This window comes from Camelina sativa, chromosome 16, assembly GCF_030686135.1.
Source record: "Camelina sativa cultivar CO46 ecotype springtype chromosome 16, ASM3068613v1".
Classification (NCBI taxonomy): Eukaryota; Viridiplantae; Streptophyta; class Magnoliopsida; order Brassicales; family Brassicaceae; genus Camelina; species Camelina sativa.
Genome location: NC_141895.1, coordinates 17452136 through 17472624, shown reverse-complemented (window position 1 = coordinate 17472624; position 20489 = coordinate 17452136). Strand labels below are relative to the sequence as shown.

Here is a 20489-nt window from a genome sequence, read left to right as displayed (position 1 = left end):
GAAGATCTTTTGTACATGATCAAGGAAATACTAAGACTTTCAACAACAATACAAGTTTTGAAACAACAACAATGCAACAATAGAAGCAGCAACAACAACAACACGACATCACGTCTTGGGATCTTCTTGACACAATTCGTTTTTTGTTAGGCGCCATTGTAAAAACTCAGCCCACCTACTAGTTAAATAAATATGGATGCATAAACTCTGTTTTTATTTTATTTATTTTGATGATAGTTTACCACCTCAATGGTTAACAGAAGAATTTTAATAATTTTAATTAATTCGACCCGGAAACTAAATAAACCCGACCCGGAAACTAAATCCGGCTTCTCTCCTCCTCCGACCCCAATAGATCTGATTCCTCCGACTCTTTCTCTCTCTCTCTCTCACACAACTCTTTTTGTTTTTCCTCTCCTCAACTCTGTCTGGGCTTGCTCTCTTCGCTCTATGTTTCTTCTACAGTGATAATGGCGAAGAATAATGCCATCGACAACGTTCCTCTGTCGCGATTCGGCGTTCTCGTCGCCCAGCTTGAGTCGATTGTGGCGTCAGCTTCACAGAAAAACCCTGACCCTCTCCTCTGTTTCGAGATCCTTTCTGATCTTATTTCCGCCATCGATAAAGAGCCCAAGGTCTCCTTTCCCTTTTTCGATCGATCCTTTCTTAATATTTTTTTTCTCGAATCATGCTCAGTGTCGTCTGTTTTTGCATCTGAAGAATTTATCTGGAACAACGATGATTAAGTCTTTGTTATAGTCATAGACTTTGATCTGTGTGATCAACTACTAGTAGTCTTCTTAGTTACTTTCACAGGCGGCCATTGCTTTGTTCTTTTATTTAGCGTCGGATTCGTTCTAGATTCATGTTGAGAATGAGTTTATTATAACTAGGGAACACTACATTGATTCAAGTACCTTTCTTTGTGTATAAATATTTTTGGCATTTTTTTTTGTGATACTTCTGATGGGGTTATCAACGATCATGTGTATATCAGGAGTCTTTGTTAGTCCCGCAAAGAAAATGCGAAGATGCCTTGTATTCTCTGGTTACTCTTGGTGCTCGAAGACCAGTACGTCATCTTGCGTCTGTGGCTATGGCTAAAATAATTTCAAGTGGTGATAGTATTTCGATATACTCTAGAGCTAGCAGTTTACAAGGGTTTCTTTCCGATGGGAAGAAGAGTGATCCTCAGCGAGTTGCAGGTAAGGTCTATTTTTTTTGTTAAGATTACTGGCAAACTGTTATTCAGCTGCTATTTTCATATAATACTTTCAAATAGTGTAGGTTTTAGTGTTGATTTGGAATAAAGATTTATATTCGTCACCCTCCTTAGCAAAATAATAATTATCAGTTTTGATCTGCTGTTTGGTATTCTGTCGAGCACATTAAGTAACCATACATTTCATAAAGTTCATCCATGTGGAAGTTTTTTTCTTTTATGATTATTTGGTCTTATCCTCCAAAGTTAATAGATACAATTTTTTTCTAGGTGCTGCCCAATGCTTGGGAGAACTGTATCGTCATTTTGGGAGAAAAATTACGTCTGGCTTGTTCGAAACAACAGTTATTGTAACAAAATTAGTGAAGTTTAATGAGGTATCACAGTTCAACTTTACACTTTAAGTTCTTTCTGTCATGCGGAAAAGTAATTTGATTGGTTTAATCTACTTCAGTGGGTCATGTCTTTTTATCAGTTCCCCAGTTGTAATATTTAGAAAGAACTATATGGTATGAAAATATCAAATAGGTATCTGATTTGTTGACCGTGAAGGGAGGAATTAAAGCTCTGCAACTATTGCTATTGTGTCCTGATATTTATTGGGGAATATGGTTTGGTATAAACTAATTTAACTATTCCTAGTCTTTAAGTCTGCTGCTTCGATTTTTCCAGTTATTGATTTTATTTCCACTCAGCCATTATTATATAGAATTTGTGAAGAAACTTGGGCTATCAAAGAAAACTGACCTGTGTCACTACAGCTATTAATTCTTGATTAACTCTGTGTTGTTTCCCTTGTTTCAGGATTTTGTGAGACAAGAAGCCTTTATCTTGCTTCAAAGTGCTTTGGAAGGCTGCGGTGGTACAGCTGCGGCCACTGCATACTCAGAAGCATACCGTCTCCTCACAAGATTCTCCACTTCGGACAAATCATTCGTTGTGAGAATTGCTGTTGCTCGTTGTTTGAAGGCTTTTTCCAACATTGGGGGACCAGGTCTTGGTACTAGCGAATTTGATACTTTAGCCTCTTACTGTGTCAAGGTCAGTTTGATGTGCTAGTAAAACTTGTATGTTTTTAGCCCGTTCTTCTTCCAATTTCTTGTTGGGCTGATGTCTATCTCTGAATATGTATATATGCCTATGTTAACGTAGGGTATTGAAGATCCAGAATCATCTGTCCGAGATGCATTTGCGGAGGCTTTGGGCTCATTGCTTGCACTAGGAATGCATCCTGAAGTGCATGTAGGCTTATTTTACTAGTAATTTGCGTGCTTCTTGTCGTCATAATTTGGTGGTTATGAACTTTTGTTTTTTTTGTTAGGTCCAACCTAGAGGTAAAGGTCCATTTCCACCAGCAAAGAAACTGGAAGGTGGTCTGCAGAGGCATTTAATTTTGCCCTTTACAAAAGGTAGTCTTAAGACAAGATCTCTGTGTGTAAATTTTTGGTTCGTTAAATCTTCAGACTTGGGATATATATACATCTTTTTAAAAAAGGTTCGCAGTAGAGCTTTCTTTCGTTTTGCGAAGCACTAATTCCGTTATACAAAAATACTTAATAATCGCAGCGATTGGATCTCGGGCAAAGAATACACGGTTCGGTTTGGCTCTGTCATGGGTGTTCTTTTTACAGGTAAACAATTGCTGGAATCTTTTCAGTTTTTGTGTTGTCCTTGTGTGATTAGATTTTGCATTTCTGACTTGACATTGAGACATATTATCATGAACAATCAAACCAATTGTTATACTGCCTATATTGCCATATCATAAGACCTGCAGTTTTCTTCTAGTAGTGAATGTGAATCTATTTGTAGATTCCAGTGATTATATTTTTTATACATACATTTCTTCAGATCGGCACCATGGCCTTGTAAACTTACAAAGTCTTGAATATACTTTGCAGGCCAACCGGATAAGGTATTTGGATTCAGATAGTGAGCTTCAAGACTATTCTTTGCACGTCATGGACATGTTGCGGGGTGGCTCCTCAATTGATGCCCATGCACTTGTAAGTCACACTTGTTTCATTTCCTTGCAATTCCAACCTTGTCATTTTTGTCTTGCATAAGTTCTTCATACATACTTCTATATTTTAAAATATGTATTCTTGTTTTTGAAGGCATGTGTTCTTTACATCCTACGGGTTGGCGTAATTGATCAAATGATGGAACCAAGCCAAAGAAGCTTTTCCGTGTTTCTCGGAAAGCAGGTTTTGCAGTTTTACTGAATCACTCTTTTTCCCTGCAAGTCAGATCTACATATTCAAAAAAACTAATTTTTGGTCCTACATCATAATCAAACAAGTTATGTATTTTCCGAAATAAATGCAGCTTCAGTCTTCAAATGCTAGTCCATCAATGAAAATAGTTGCTTTGCGGGCTTTGTCATTCACGCTGAAAACATTGGGAGAGGTGAGGCTGCTACTGGCGTAAACCCTTCTGATTAAATATTTTTCATGAAACTGCTGTTAGTTAAATTTACTAATTAATCTTTTAAGCTCGATTTTTATTTGCGTGCCTGCAGGTTCCCCATGAATTCAAGGAATTTTTCGATGATACAGTGGGTGCAGCATTATCACATTTTTTGGACCTTGTAAGCTTTCACATATCTTCTTTTGACAGTTACTCTCAACACGAGTGCTTTTCATCCCTTATATTTTTTTCCTGGCAATATTTGTCAGAGAAATAAATTTCTTTCCAGCATTCAGAAATTCAGAAATTCTAGACTCTGATATTCCTTATCTACGTGATCTTGTTTAGTACCAATAATTGCACTGAAAGACATGTTCGTTTGAACTTCTTGCTACCACTGGATGTAAAACTGTTTCATCTGCTTTAAAAGTTAGGTAAACAAAACTTTTATAAAAAGAAGTAGAGGGTTGGAATAAGCAGTAATGGCGTTATCACAGTAATCTATAGGTAGGTCAACAAAACCTTGATGCATAGAAATAGAGGGTTGGAAGAAGCTGTTAGACAGTAATTTGTGATTGCTTTTCTGGATGTAGTAGCTTGATATATCGAAATTTTCACATTTGGTTATGTGTTTATTAATTTTACCTGTCATGCAACATCTATGTCTGGGTACATTGGGTCAAATGACAACCCAATGGTAATTGTAAATGCATAATTTATAGACGTAAACTTGATTTTTTCAGGTACGTGTTGAGGCCGCTTTAACTTTACGTGCTTTGGCTGAGGTTGATCCTACGTGCGTTGGTGGGTTGACATCTTTTGCTGTAACCACTCTTAATGCTTTACGGGAAAGTTTATCTTTTGAAAAGGTAATACTAGTGCTTCGAATTCATCTCAACTGAGTTGGGTTTTCTTCTTTCAGTACGATGATACTGAGGTGTGGCAACAAAAACGTCAATATTAATGAAAATGTGAAGGGTCATTCTGATCCGAATGTAGAACACCATATGGTGAAACTGAAGATCGAAAAATATCATGAAAGACATCATAGTTCCCCTTTTTATGCTTATGACATCTTTGGCTTTCATATAATTGAAATTCTTCATCTTCAAGTCTCTATAAATAGACATTATCTATTGTGAGCTGCAGCAACTTCATGACGGGGAATGACTTAATAAGTAACCATTGTTGTTTTCTGTAGGGAGAAAAATTGAAAACTGATCTTGCTTCTTTGCATGGGCAAGCAGCAACGTTGGCAGCTCTAGTCTCCATTTCTCCTGGACTATCTCTTGGTTATCCTGCTAGGTAATAGTCTTAATAACTCCTTATGGTCACATCATATTCACTGTTTCAGCACTTCAAACTCAATGTTAATACTCGTTTTCGATAAATTAGTTACTAGGCATTTAATTCATACATTTAGGCGGATAGTTTTTATTGTCTCTGTGAGCCGATGAAGAAATCTTCCCACTAATCCTGTATATTGCTACCTTTCTCATTGCCTTAGACAAATAGATGAAACCTTCAAACTCTTAGTACGATTAATAGTTTCTGGGCGTTTGTTATTTGCTATTTTTCCTAATCAAACTAGTTCCTGGTCATACCTTTTTGCGTATCATGAAAAATTCGGAGGATACTTTGTGCTAGATAGTCAAAAAAGTTCTCAATCTGCCACGACTTTGTATAATTGCCAATATAGAACTTCCATTTTATCCAGTTGCAATACTTTTCTGTAATTTTTTGTTCATAGATTGCCAAAGTCGGTGCTTGAAGTTTCAAAGAAGATGCTAACAGAATCAAGGAGAAATGTTACAGTTGCCTCAAGTGAAAAGGAAGCAGGATGGTTATTGCTATCATCACTATTAAATTCTATGCCAAAAGAGGTAATCTATAATCCGCATGTCTTTAACTGCGGTGTCCATGGCATGCATTGTCTTATGCAATTCTATTTGATTATATAGGAGTTCGGGGACCAAGATTTTGATATTCTAATCTTGTGGACTGACGTCTTTACTGGAAATCCAGAACACTTGATCAAACAACAGGGAGACTTAAAATCTACGTTAAGGTAACTGGCTCTTGATACATCAAGCCTTTCTTTAAGCGCGAAGGTTTCAATATTCTTTCCCTATGCTGTATATTTTATCTAAGCTCCTGGAAGCGAACCGTGTTTATTGTCTTAGTTTATCTAAGCTCCTGGAAGCGAACCGTGTTTATTTTCTTAGTTTATTTTTGACACATTAGTGGCTGGTTTGAGAGGGCTTAGTCCTCACTTCTCTCTGAACTTCATGTCTAAAAGGAACGAAAGTGATGACTCAAATATTTTTATTCTTGATAACAAGTAAATGATCAGTGTTTTCCTTTTGGTAGTGTGTGGTCCGCTGCAATTGACGCACTCACAGCTTTTGTACGACGTTTTGTATCTTTTAATGATGGTATCCTGCTCCAACCTGTACTGGCAAACCTCCGTAGGTATGGCATTACTACTGATTTTTCCTACAGTTTCTGTCTACATGTAAATGCCAATTTAATAATTCGGCTATTTTTATTTGAGAATAAGTTCTCATATCCTTTACCTGTATGATGAGTTAATTGACAGTACCTTATTCTAAACAGCGCTTTGTCTAGTGTATCGACAATGGCCAACAAACGGTTTTCTGATGTCAAAACTTTCGTCGACATACTCATCATAAGAATATTGATAGCTTATCAGTCTATCCCAGATCCCTTGGCCTATAAAAGTGAGCATCAACAAATTATTCAGCTATGCACAACACCATATAGGTAAAAGAAATGTCATCCCAAACTGTTTGTCTTTCTAACTTCCCTTTATAAATAAATGCTAAGGACATAGCTAGTGATTCCTTCATGTTTGTTAATCACTGAACTAGTGATTCCTTCATGTTTGTTAATTGAAAGGGAACCTTCTGGATGTGAGGAAAGCTCGTGCTTGAAGGCGCTCCTTGACAAAAGAGATGCATGGCTTGGTCCTTGGATTCCTGGCAGGTGCCTATATGATCATCTGTATTTATTAGTTTGCATTCCCTACAGATTTTTTCGGTATTTGTTTCCTCACATGTTTCATGCAAGGAGATGTAACTTCTTATGAATTTTTTATCCAGGGATTGGTTTGAAGATGAGCTTCGCTATTTTCAAGGTGGGGAAAATGGTCTAGCACCAAGTGTATGGGAAAGTAAAGTTTCTAGTTTCCCGCTGGTAAGCGCAATGGCTTCTTGGTGGAATTTGTTCTTAGTGGTTGAGCTGTTTTTGTTTTTCTGGCTACAGACTTGTCTTTTTTTATATTTATTCTCAACTCTTATGCAAAATTTCTGTAATCATGAAGCCAGAGACTGTGAAAAAGACATTGGTGAATCAGATGGTTCTCTGCTTTGGTATCATGTTTGCTTCTCAGGTTTGGGATTACTATATGTCCAGATAGGTTCTTGTTTTGCTATGACATTTGCTATTTTGGTAGTCTAAAATGATTGTAACCTTTTCTTCGCAGGATAGCCAAGGGATGCTCTCACTTCTTTCGGTCATACAACAGTGTATGAAAGCTGGAAAGAAGCAACATTGGCGTACAGCCAGTTTGACTAACATTTGTGCTGGACTTCTTGCCGGTTTAAAGGTGCTTCCAATACTTGTATATGATTTTTGTGCATTTTTACAAACCGTAGTAGAATAATTGGTCAAGATAGTAGTATGGTAAAAGTACAACCATGTTCTGGGTCTACCTCGTGTATGAGTGTACTTAGGGCTGAACTCAGGTGGTGTTGGAAAGCTAGAATATACACATATAGCATGACATTATATCAAGGATCATAAACATCTGTGGTCTATATGTAGAGCTAATGAGTTTTGTTTCATTAAAGAATGAAACCAGCACTATTCTTTTAGTATGGAACGGTTGTGCTACCGTTCAGATCATTGTATCTGAGCTCAAACCAGCACTAGCCTAGGCAATGTAAAGACTATTGTGCTGCATAAATCATCTCTATCTGAGTTCAGATCATTTTCTGTTAAATGAACAAAATATGATTCTGCTACGTTCAGAACTTAATGTTTCTTTATCTCTCAGGCTTTGCATGCTCTACGTCCCCAGCAACTAACAACGGAAGTATTAAGCTCAGGGCAAGCCATTTTTCAGGTATTTATGTCAATACAGATGGTAGTTCAGAATTATGAATCTAATCTCAGAATTGATTCTCGTGTTTTCTTTTATATATCTTTTGATGTTTCTGTTGCTGTAGAATATTTTAACAGAGGGAGACATTTGTGCGTCGCAACGCAGGGCAGCTTGTGAGGGTCTAGGTCTTCTAGCTCGTCTTGGAAATGACATCTTTACAGCAAGAATGGTTTGTCCACGATGCAGTTCTCTACATAAAATTCGTTCGTGACCTTCTTTATGTTCCTTAAAATTGGATGCTTATGGGACCCTATACCATGTCTCTGCTTTTGCTTTATTCACTTGTTTCCTAAATTTTTTGTTTCTAAATCTTTAGCGGTAGGATGTATGACAAAACATTTCCTTTGTTTCTCACATTTGTTTTTGTATGGTGATAAATAGACCAGAGGGCTTCTTGGCGATCTAAGTGGAATAACAGATCCAAATTATGGTGGATCAATTGCTCTTGCACTTGGTTGCATTCATCACAGGTGGAGTTGGCTTCTAACTTGTTTCATATGTTGTAAATATATATAAAATTGTAAAGTAGGTTAATATGTGTCTGGTTCTGATACTTTAACGGCAGTTAACAGATACTATCCATCTTTGCAGATATGTATTGATTTACATATTGAAAGCTACTTCGACATGTTGATCTGTTATATTTTGAATTTATTTCTACATGGTGTGCAGTGCAGGAGGAATGGCATTGTCGTCCTTAGTACCTGCTACTGTTAGTTCAGTCTCATCTCTGGCCAAAACTTCTGTTCTTGGTCTTAAGATCTGGGCCCTGCATGGGCTTCTTTTGACCATTGAAGCTGCTGGTTTATCATTCGTATCTCATGTTCAGGTAAACAGTATCATAGCTCATTAAAAGCTTAGACTGCACAGTTTTCATATCTACCTTTTTCGATTCAAAAGATCTCATTTTGGTGTTCGGGCTGTTGGTTCATCAAACTAAAATGAAATCCAGCGCATCTATAAATTTGGCTAAATTAGTTACTTGGTTATCACCGGAACGTGATAATGCTTGACAGAGAGAATAATTCTCTGGTACAGTTCAATAGCTGCAACTCAAGATGTTTGATAAAGTTTATCATCCTTATATTAGGTGCATGATTATAATTGCTTACTGTTCATAAGGCTTCATTCCCCCAGCTTGATTTGATATCTCCATCCATTATGTCTTATCATTCCCATTCGTTATTCATTATTAGGCAGCATTAGGACTTGCCTTGGACATTTTGTTGACTGAAGAAAGTGGATGGATCGACCTTTCTCAAGGTATTGGACGCCTTATTAACGCTATTGTTGCTGTCCTTGGCCCTGAGCTTTCTCCTGGAAGTATTCTGTTTTCACGATGCAAGGTACTATTCTGGAACTTCCAACCTTGTCTTTCGAAAAAAAAGAGATGCACGCATTTTTAAGGGGATTTAGTACACCCCAAACTTCCAACCTTGCATCACAGTAATGCATGCATTTGTATGTAAGGTAGTCTGTTTTGCTTGTTCTAATTAAAAGTTTTTGCAGTCTGTTATCGCAGAGATTAGTTCTTGGCAAGAAATTCCAACACTACTTGAGTATGTGAACGCCTTTCTCGTTGCCACCATCATTTTTATCCATTGTTACCACTATATTAATTATTTATATCCTGTGTCAAGCTTAATTGTTATTCTACATCTTAACAATTTCAGGAGCGTCTGTTTTACCCAGCAGCTTATTCTTTTTGCTCCACAAGCAGTTTCAGTACATTTACATGTGACGAATCTTCTAATGACGCTGGCATCAAGACAGGTTTTTCTTTTTTGCTCTCTCTCGTTTCGTAGGTAAGTCTACAAGGGCTTCCCCTGATGAACATTAGTTACATCTTTTGTGAAACAGCCGATAATTAGACGTTTATCTGTGTCAACTCTTCGGCATTTGATTGAGAAGGACCCGGTAAACAGCATGCTTTGATCCAAATTTTAATTTCCAGACTCCTAAAATCTTGGAATTAATGGCATCCTTGAAATTTATCGCATTCTTGTGATTTTAGGTTTCTGTCATTGACGAGCAGATAGAGGACAACTTATTTCAGATGTTGGATGAAGAAACTGATTCGGAGTAAGAAATTGTTTTTTCTGTAAATGTTCTCGTCTTATTGAATGTTAAGTTCTTATGTAAGCTTATGATTAACTTGATTTATTTATGGACTCTGGAAATGTTGTGCTCTTGTAGGATTGGGAATCTGATCCGAAGTACCTTGATACGCCTGCTTTATGCAACATGCCCATCACGCCCATCTCGATGGATGTCAATATGCCGGAACATGGTAATAGCAATGAACTTTTTCATACAAATTTCTTGGTTTTTTATGGACTTTTCATTGATGCAGTATGAATCTGAAATGGGACCAGGTCAATTTATTTGTTTCTCATGATTGCTTCCATTTTGCTCAAAATGTTACTGTCAGTTTTGTTTTTTTGTGTTATTATATATCCAGATCTGCCTTCTTGTCCCCAAAATCAATTGATTTTTTTTTTTACTCTGCTAACAGGCCCTTGCAGCATCCGCTGGAAGGAGTGCTGAAACGAACATTGCAGAAAGCGATCCTGCTAACACAAGAGAGAACATTGGAGATGATGATGAAGACATGGTTTCTAGCTCTACTGGGAAATCTAGACGTGCCAATCCTGATAAAGACAAAACCTTGAGATATCGAACCAGAGTTTTTGCAGCTGAGTAAGTGGGAAATGTTTCTTTGTTTTTTACCCTACCTCTCTACGGAATATCGTTGACATCAATATTTTCAATTAATGCTCTGGAACCATATAACTAAAATTGATGGAAAATAATATTCCACCTGAGATTTCAAAAGTGTATGTGAAATGTTTCATCATTGGCTCAATGATAATAGAAATCTGAACTGTTGGTTAATCCTGAGCAGTTAATAGCGTAATGGTTGCAATTCTAGTCAAACTGCATAAGAGTTTATATATATTCTGTGTTCTAAAGCATGTCCTTTTTAGCTAAATCATCCCAATTGATTTTCGACTGTAGGTGTTTGAGTCTTTTGCCAGAGGCTGTAGGAAATGATGCTGCTCATTTTGATATTTTATTGGCGAGGAAACTTGATGCCGATAGACAAAGCTCAGGTGACTGGTTAGTCCTTCAACTACAAGAGCTGATATCTCTTGCTTATCAGGTAAAGAAAAGAAATTAACTTTGTAAAGAACCATTTGTATATATTCAGAAATCTGAAAAATGTTCTGAGAGAATTTTGACATGATCTACCAAATTATTCAGATAAGCACTATTCAGTTTGAAAACATGAGGCCAATTGGAGTTGGACTTCTTAGTACTATTCTTGAAAAGGTGAGACTTTCTGGTAGTAGAAGATTTCTGAATTGTAGTTACATGTGGTTCCCACCACTTTTATATGTTTGTTTATTTCTTTCTTCAAAAGTTGTCTATTTGATTGTTCTTCACCACCACCCGATTCTTTTCCTCACAACATGTGTTTTTGACCAATATTTTGCTAGCTTCCTCGTCATATTCACCTTGTTGATCTGGTGTGGTAGTTTACATTAAAAAATAATCTATTATTTTGTGATACTTGTGCAGTTTAAATTGGTAGCCGACCCTGAACTTCCTGGACATCTTCTTCTGGAACAATATCAGGTGCTCCCCATGCAAAATCATTTCTCAACGAAGACTAATTTAAATTTTTAATGAACATAATAGTTACTGACAATTTTCAAACTTAGGCTCAACTTGTGTCTGCTGTTCGTACTGCCTTGGATGCAAATTCTGGCCCTGCTCTTCTGGAAGCTGGGTTACAATTGGCCACAAAGGTGAGCATGACATTCGTTTCTTCCTTCAGATTTTGTGCCATTATGTTACTAAATTAATGTGTTTAAAACCAGATAATGACCAGTGGAATAATAAGCAGTGATCAAGTTGCAGTCAAACGCATATTTTCTCTGCTTTCACGTCCACTCACTGACTTCAACGAATTATATTATCCTTCGTTTGCTGAATGGGTCACAAGCAAGGTGCATAAGCAACAAAAGTTTTAATTTTCTAATTTTATTTGGCTTTCACTGACTAGACTTATTCTTGCAACGTAGATCAAGATCAGGCTTCTTGCTGCACATGCCTCGCTTAAGTGTTATATATTTACGTTCTTGAGGAAACACCATGGTGAGATGCCAGTAGAATTTGAAGCACTGTTGCCATTGTTTTCCAAGAGTTCGGATCTGCTTGGGAGGTACTGGATTCAGGTCCTAAGGGGCTACAGTTATGGTTGCTTATGTCAGAATCTGAAAAGAAGTGTGAGTCAACACTTAATAGTCCTGTTGTCTCTCTTTAGCTGAACACTTCCATCCTTCTGCTCCCCTATCTTCTAATAAGATCTTTGATTTGTCGCAGCAGTGCTCATTCTTAGACGAAATCCCGCCACATACTGTGTCAAGAAGGCTACGGCCTTGTCTGGAAGAGGCATGGCCTGTCATCCTGCAAGCTTTAGTCCTGGATGCTATGCCTGTTTATCATAGTGTGGAAGAATTTTCTGATAGCTCCTTAATATCTAGACATCGCATGGTTACTCTAGAGGTTGAAGATTATCAGTTTCTATGGGGATTTGCTGTACTTGTCTTATTTCAGGGGATGCATCCAGCCTCTAATACGCAAGTAATACCTTTTAGCTCAGCTAAAATCAAATGTAGTGGGAACTCCACCATCAATGAATCTTCATTCCAAGGCCTAGAGTTATATGAAATTGTATTACCAATTTTCCAGTCTCTTTCTGCTGAAAGATTTTTCACCAGTGGCTTTGTCAGCGTAGATCTCTGCCAAGAACTTTTGCAGGTAAATCCACTTAAAAATATTTCTTTCGTTTGAAATATTTATCATGCAATTCTATTTTAGTTCTTATTATCATCAGCTACTAAAAGAATTTAATATAGGTTTTGAGTAACCACATGCTTCTTCTTTGGCACATATTTTCTGCACATCTACTCAACCCCACATTTTTCATATTTTTCCTAACTGGCTTATGATTTAGCCATGTCCAAGCGCAATAGACTGTAAGCTTTAATTAGTCATTCACTACTCTGATTGGATTCACTTTCCTTTTGTAACTCATCCAGGTTTTCTCGTATTCCTTTCATATGGACAGTTCCTGGGATATTCTTGCAGTATCAGTAGTGCAAGAGGTAGGTACAAGAGTTGTTGATTTTATTGAAACCATCGTTTTAGGTCCTAAACATTATCTTTGGCTTGCATATACTCACCTTTCCCTAAGATTGGAAATGAGGTTCAAGAACATTTGTATATATGTATTCTTTCTGTGTTCTTGTTTACCTTTATTAAGTTGGAAATTGGAACAATGCCATACTATTCCTTGTAGGAATGGTTTAAACTCTGTTAGATGAGTTTCCTCGTAACAACTGATTTCTGATTCATTTACCAGGAGTATATAGTCCTTATGCGTTAGCAAAGATGCTAGTTCTGACGAAGTTTTTATTTACGTTTTAACAGATTTCACAAAACTGTCCAAAAGATTTTCTTGAAAGTGATCAGTTTGCCTATTCGACCATTGAACTCTGCCTGGGGTACCTTTCCAAAATTCTCCACAGGTGTGCACTTTACCAGGAGATTTTTGGAAGCTGTGTTCATTTTTGTTTATTTTGAACCTGATAATTCTAGAGAGAAATATACTGACTACATCTGGAAACAACCGTAACAAAGATCACTTCTTTTCTATTTCAGGCATAATGAAATTTCACCAGATGATGACATTTGGGATAATTTGCTTTCTCCTTTATTTATCTCCATAAAGACTCTAGTGACACGTTTTGAGTTAAAGGTAACGTGTAAATTTTGACGGATCTTTGCTTTATATGTTGCAGTTTTGGATCTCTGTTTTATTCATTGCACTCCTTACATCTAACTGATGATTGTTGGTTGATGCAGCATCATTTAAATTCTGCATCTCTGGCATTGTTATTAAGTGGCTACAAGTGCATCCGGGAAGTCCCCACTGACGCATACCTATCAAAAGCTCTTGAGATTGTGAAGTCCACCAATGAGTTATTGCTTGAGCTTACCAGAGCCTCATCACAAAAACCTTTAACTGGTATGATAATTGTATTCACATTTAATGTGATAATATGATAAAGTAAAGGACGCTGTCATTTTAGCTTCCTAAAATAAGCTAAAATGACAGGAGTTTGTATAGGAGGAACAGATAGTAAGTTTATATAGAATTGGAACTGGGTTAATCTTTGGTCGACCAGGCTGTTTAGGGGTGGTTATTAGATGGTGTCAAAGTTCTGTGAAAGGTTGGACTTGCTTGATGGTACATTCAGTGTAGATCATGTATGCTTTCTGTCTGTCTTATGTAAGCCCCGAAGTTGCAAATGCAGAATTGTGAAGTTGATTTTCTGCAACTGAAAGCTTTTGCTTCCTTTATTGGGACATTGAAAAGCTTGTTGAAGCTTCTTAATCAAAACGTTTTATTGCAGATGACCCTAATTTTGCTGCCGATAGTAGTGTCCATATAAGAGCAATTTTTGGTGCTTGTCTGCACATGGTTGGTGATCTGACTAAAGATTGTATCAATGGTATCCATCTTGTGGACAACAAGAGATCAGGGTTACGCAAGCTTCTTCAATTGAAGCTTGTATTCTGTCTGGAACAACTTTTCTCACTGGCTAAGCTTGCCTACGAGTTTGACTGTCCAGTAGATGAAACTAATACCAATTCTATCTGTATTGCCATGTTGAAGAGTTGCCAAATTAGTATAGCAGCAGTAATGAAAGATTCTAATGTTCAGGTATCTGAGACTTGCCCTCTTGTCATATGCTAGTTCTATCATTAGTTATCAAGCTCTTAACAGTATAAGTTCAAATATCTGTAGGTTCAAGCTACTGTTTTACAAGTGCTAAAAAGCTTGGTTCAGCGTTACAAAAACCCAGAGGAGAAAAGTTTTGCGGTTTTCTTTGTCGGCGAACTTATTGGAGATGTTGGCAGTCTAATGCAGAGGGCGCTTCTGGTTGTTTTCTCGTTTCTTCCTTCCAATTTCAACAGAGTTTATATTTTAGAAGAAAAGAGCAATTTTGACGTCTTCTTAGATAAAAATTATGATAACTGACTTCGTTCTTATTTTTTTGGATAGAAACCTATGAATAAGGAATCAGTGGTCATAGCTGGTGAATGCTTGCGGTTCATAATGCTACTTCAGACACTCTCAATTACTGATGAAATTCAGAGGGGATTCATGAGCCTTTTTCTTGAAGTGGTTCTTGTGGTTTTCTCCAAGACTTCAGATGGTGTTTCTCAGGTTACATTCCTTGCCCGACCGGTGAAGTTTATGTTACAAATTTTCTGCTCCAGTGTTAAACGTCTTTTTTATTGTTTCATGGATAATACCAGGAAGTCCTTGAGTTAAGAAATGTAGCTGTGCGGCTTGTTTCCCATCTAGCTCAGTTACCTTTGTCGGCTGTTCACTTTAAGGAAGTTTTGCTGTCGCTGCCAGCAACACACCGGCAGCAGCTTCAGGTTCGTGAATGCATTCAATTTGATTTACTCACCTGAAAACATTGTGTTCGAAAGTTTTAATGGATCCCAAATCCCCCATCCTTTTAATCAACTTAACTTTTTTCTTTATTTTCCTTTGATGTGTTGTAAGCTTTTTGTATGCAAAAATTGAACTATCTAATTTATGTCCTTGTTCTTCTGATTTTTAGGATATCATCCGTGCTTCCGTCTCTAAAGATAGTGCCCTTCCAAAGCCAAAATCCTTGGTTCCACCCATGGATATCAGATTACCAGCACCTATGGTAGCAACACCTGAAAAAGTTAGCTCTACTGCTGATATGGTTAAAGCAGAAGTATTGCCCACTGTGCCAACATCATTCAATCAGGTTAGCACAATAGAAAGTGGAATTGGCGAAGAAAATGACGAGGAGTATGAAGAAGATGATGATGATGATTGGGACACTTTCCAGTCTTTTCCTGCTTCCACAAATCTTGAAGGGCCAGAGTCTAAGACAGAAAATGTCGCTGTAGAGGAGCCAGATCTTCCTGGGAGTTCTTCTATACAGGATAATGAATCAAATACTTCACTACTAGCAGAAGAAGCTGCTGATCAAAATCTTGCATCTGACCACCATGCCACAGACACCACAAGAGAAGATTCAAATGACAAAAGCAAAGAGGTTGAAGAGGAAACAGTAGAGCAATGTTTTACGACAAGAGAAGACTCGGTTGACAAAAGCAACGAGGTTGAAGAGGAAACAGTAAAGTCATGTTTTACGACAAGAGAAGACTCAGTTGACACAAGCAAAGAGGTTGAAGAGGAAACAGTAGAGCCATGTTTCACGACAAGAGAAGACTCAGTTGACACAAGCAAAGAGGTTGAAGAGGAAACAGTAGAGCCATGTTTCACGACAAGAGAAGACTCGGTTGACAAAAGCAACGCGGTTGAAGAGGAAACAGTGGAGTCATGTTTCACGACAAGAGAAGACTCGGTTGACAAAAGCAAAGAGGTTGAAGAGGAAACAGTAGAGCCATGTCTCATAGAAGAAGCTCTTACAAACCAGAATGACAAAACCTTATCTGATGAACATCCTCTTGAAATGATGGAACAATCAGTTGAAAGTAAGAATTTGGAATCTGAAGATATTGGAACTGATATCAAACTTGCTTCAACTGAGTTAGATTCACCGGCACCAGATGATGATCTTGAACAAATTCAAACGTCACTCGAGGATGAATCTAGCAAGGAACATGTTGGGGCTGATGTTATCGTAACGACGGAACAGACAATGGCTGAAAATAAGAGCGAGGAGGATTAAATATTTTAGGAGACTGGTGATACAAAATTTAACTGTAAACATTTTTATGATTCATTTGTGTTTGTCTTTATGCGTCATTTCAGTTGCTGTGAATGCGCTCTGGTTTGGGGATAAACCTTGAAATTGGTTTATTACATTGTTTGGTTTTTCTACTGTGATTTTTTGTAAAAAAACTCCTCTCAATCTCTGCGCAAGTGCTAATTCGCGACAGTGTAGAGAATATACAAGTAAACATGTAATTTACTAGCGACAGTGTAGAGAAAGTTAAATTAAAATTCAATACTTTATTTTAAGAAAGATAGAAATGGATTTGGTGAGGTTTCTTGCCTGCAAAAAAAAAAAAAAAAAAAAAAAAAAAAAAAGATCATTGGTCGCTCTGTAGCATGAATGTGGAAAGAAACTTTACCAACAAAATTTCTCTAACTTGAACCAAACCAGGTTTTAATTCTCGTATCGTATATTCGTATGGGCGACTTGACGATCCCTTGTAACTTTGCTCACTGTAACTTGTTGCAGGTAAACTAGAAACAAGATGAATTAGCTGTTAATCGATTGATTAAAAATAGCCAGTTAAGGCTTTACAATTGTAGATGATAGCAGTAGAGAGAGTACAGATTGCAGCAAGTGACCAAACAATGAATCTATTGCACACTAGACAGACCGACATAATCCAAAGAAAATCATATTAGACTTATCTAGAAACAAGATGAATTAGCTCAAGATTTGATTAAATCGATTGATTAAAAATAGCCAGTTAAGGCTTTACAAGCAAGTCACCAAACAAATAATGAATCATATTACAACACACTAGACAGAGTCATAATCCAACAAAAAAAATCATATTACAACACACTAGATAATTTGCACTAATGAAATCAAATCAAGAAAAGAGGGGTTGTGAGAGATCATAAAGAGGAGGACCAAAAGCTCCAAGTGAGCCCGAATTGTAGTTTCCCACATCAGGATTCATCAGTAGTTCAGGCGGAATCATCGGCACAGATTGCCGCCCTTGGTTCATCAAACCTAATGGGATTTGCGCGACATTCCCGTTCTCATGGTTAAGCAGAAACATAGAAAACTGGTTTGGTTGTTGTTGTTGTTGTGGAAGCAGATATTGATTGATCGTATTCCTAGTACTACTACTCGGTCCTTGATTCATGTTCCTCTGTTTCTGAACTTCAACAAGATCCCGGAACCTATCTTGTAATCTGGTTAGGTTACGTTCCAAAGACTGAACCAGTCCCGTGAGTTGCTCACCCGAGTAATTATCAAACCTAGGGTCCCAAACTGGAAACTTGGATACACATCTCGGTCTCACCAGTTTCTTCTTCTTGTTGGAATTTGCGAGAGACCCGCCAAGATCAACGCTTCTTTTGCGTTGTTTCGTCTCGCTCAATGCAACGTACCTTTGAGCGATGGCTTCTGAATTATCACTCAATCCACCTTTAGAGGCTGCTGATAAGGCACCACCAGAGCCTACGGATGACGGGGTCAAGATTGTCATTACAATTCAGGACAAAGATGAAAAGAAGCAATGCCGTGTGTTTGCGGTAAGTCTTTTTTTGCTGCTTGCGGCTCACTACCCAACCTGCCATCAACATGTAGCTTGCTAGGAAAAATTTGTATGTGGGATAAGTAGGCATAAGAGTTAGTTGTTATGTCACCCTCCCTAACATCCGGATAGCTAGATATTTACAGAGCGTTCTAGGAAAGCATGAATATAGATTGGGGATTGATGAGATCACTTTAAATATTGAAAGGGGTTGAGTTTTTGAGTAGTGTCCCTGTCCTTAACAATGTGTAAATTATGAGATGCCTTTGTGTGCTGATGTAGAATTGGTACTTTCCCGTTTTCTTGTAGGATGAGAAGTTTGAGCAGGTTTTCAAAATGTATGCAGAGAAAGCTGAGCTTAACCTGCAAAATCTTGTATTTATTTTTGACGGTGATAAGATTGATCCATCGACCACTCCTGCTGAACTTGATATGGAGGATCATGATTTGATCGAAGTACACACCAAAAAAAGTTGACAAACAGGTAACTGATGAAAAGTCCTCATCTTTGTTTTGGGTCTTATTGTGATATGATGATGCTCATATCTTTGATTGGTTCAGTCAGGCATAAAATCAGACTGAAACCACCTACATGTTGCTTCTGTCTGCCAAATCTAGAATGTCAATCCGTTCAACTTTTTGGAAACCACCAGAGTTTTGTTTTGTACATCATCATAGGCACGGAAGGGGATCTCTGCCAACAGTGGTGTTTGTATCTGTGACCTTAATTTCTCATTTTATCGAAATTTTTTCTTTCTTTCTTTCATCGTTTGGATAGTAGATTCAGGTTTTTTATTGAGGATGTATAATATATAAGATAAACCGGAACCATTTTGATCTTCACTAAACCAAGGAAATCCATTGTGTAAGCAGTAAGCTCCGCACATACTGACAAACTCTACAGACTCATCTGCTCATTTATTGTAAATGTCGTTTTAAGAAGAAAAAAGACATCTCTTTCGTTAAAAATATATATATATATATATATATATATATATATATATATATAAAATATCAAGAATTAACATATGACATAATTGGTAAAGTGGACAGTTTTTTTAACAAGTAATTTGAAAACAAATTTGAGAAGTCCGCATTTCTCTTTCCTCTCTAATGAAAATCTCTATTAGAGAGATATTTAGAAAATCACTCGATCGCTTCAGCCGGTCCGAAGATTTTTGGACCGACTTTTGTACCCCTTCAAGCCTTTGTGTGGAAAATTCGGTGTCCTCCAAAACTTTGGCACTTCATGTGGCAAGTGCTTTCGGATTGTATGGCGGTTACTACTAATCTACGAAAACATGGTTTGAGTTGTGATGCTACCTGTGGGCTCTGTGGTATTGGGGAGGAGACGATTAATCATACCCTCTTTGAATGTCCCCCAGCTTGTCAGGTTTGGGCCTTGTCGCAGTTTCCGACGGCTCAGGGTGTTATCCCCTCGGAATCAATTTTCACAAATATGGATTTTCTTTTTTGGAGATTCCCAAATGTTCAAAATCAGGAATATTTTCCATGGATTTTGTGGTATGTCTGGATAGCCCGAAATGATAAGCTTTTTAGTAATATGGACTCCAATCCCCTAGCCATCTTGCGGATGAAGCAAAGCATGGGCTCTGGCTCAGACGGATGATGTGGTCTTAGCACCGGCTATTGTTGGTACGGCGGTCCCCTGTGGGAGGATGAGTTTTGGGGTTTCTCAGCCTTTCTCAAGTTATGTTGATGGTTCGTGGAAAGCAACAGATTTTTTTGCGGGAAGAGGATGGTTTTGCACGTCGCCTTGGGACGATGCCCCCACCATGGGTGCTGCCAACTTTCGCCGCAGTCTCTCTCCTCTTCATGCCGAGGTTGAAGCCCTTATCTGGGCTATGCGATGCATGATTGGAGCGGATAATCAATCTGTCGTTTTCCTCACCGACTGCTCTGACTTAGTGAAGATGGTGTCTTCGCCTTCTGAGTGGCCAGTTTTTACACCCTATTTGGAGGACATCCAGGCGGATAGAGAGGAGTTTGTCTCCTTCTCCCTAGTCTATGTCTCTCGCTCTCAAAGTGGTAAAGCGGATAATCTGGCGCGACGTATTCGCACTGTTCCGCACCTAGTTACCTATGTAAACAATGTTCCTTCGTATTGGCTCATTTGAGCCAATCTTGTACCCTGTTGTCAAAAAAAAAAAAAAGTTTCTAACTTTTAACCATCGAAAGTGCCAAGCTGTTTTACACCATTACCAATTGAGTAATTGACAATGTATATTATGTGAGATAAACATTACTTCAAATAACTTTGACTTCCCTTGAATTATTACA

At 37.8% G+C, this 20489-nt stretch overlaps 2 protein-coding genes and 1 pseudogene across 19 annotated transcripts; 2 read left to right on the top strand and 1 right to left on the bottom strand.

Annotated features, from left to right (window-relative positions):
- The first annotated feature begins 282 nt into the window (after window positions 1–282).
- Window positions 283–16933, top strand: LOC104750510 (protein SWEETIE). 18 transcript variants are annotated; one of them, XM_087491501.1, is made up of 49 exons: window positions 374–635; window positions 998–1205; window positions 1493–1599; window positions 2027–2263; window positions 2375–2464; window positions 2544–2631; window positions 2789–2853; window positions 3124–3228; window positions 3340–3429; window positions 3551–3631; window positions 3744–3812; window positions 4375–4500; window positions 4833–4936; window positions 5382–5514; window positions 5593–5699; window positions 6002–6103; window positions 6248–6415; window positions 6551–6637; window positions 6754–6847; window positions 6975–7043; window positions 7137–7259; window positions 7710–7778; window positions 7882–7986; window positions 8199–8287; window positions 8490–8646; window positions 9014–9163; window positions 9327–9376; window positions 9491–9590; window positions 9678–9734; window positions 9832–9899; window positions 10014–10107; window positions 10333–10517; window positions 10836–10980; window positions 11082–11150; window positions 11400–11456; window positions 11543–11629; window positions 11702–11830; window positions 11906–12109; window positions 12207–12467; window positions 12576–12644; window positions 12926–12991; window positions 13317–13414; window positions 13548–13644; window positions 13752–13914; window positions 14303–14613; window positions 14698–14832; window positions 14956–15120; window positions 15213–15338; window positions 15527–16933. In XM_087491501.1, exons 1-49 carry the CDS (start codon window positions 471–473, stop codon window positions 16634–16636), a joined length of 6834 nt encoding a protein of 2277 aa, XP_087347627.1. In that variant the 5' UTR covers window positions 374–470; the 3' UTR covers window positions 16637–16933. The 18 variants fall into 18 exon arrangements, with proteins under 18 accessions (XP_087347626.1, XP_087347625.1, XP_087347638.1 ...); XM_087491514.1 differs by having other exon boundaries at window positions 392–635; window positions 7142–7259; window positions 8495–8646; window positions 12210–12467; XM_087491500.1 differs by having other exon boundaries at window positions 283–635; window positions 12210–12644.
- A 583-nt stretch (window positions 16934–17516) lies between these two features.
- On the bottom strand, window positions 17517–18140 carry LOC147925662 (agamous-like MADS-box protein AGL103 pseudogene; annotated as a pseudogene).
- Window positions 18141–19437: 1297 nt separating this feature from the next.
- On the top strand, window positions 19438–20326 carry LOC147925661 (uncharacterized). Its single transcript, XM_087492711.1, has 2 exons — window positions 19438–19712; window positions 19789–20326. Exons 1-2 carry the CDS (start codon window positions 19438–19440, stop codon window positions 20324–20326), a joined length of 813 nt encoding a protein of 270 aa, XP_087348837.1.
- Window positions 20327–20489: the final 163 nt, after the last annotated feature.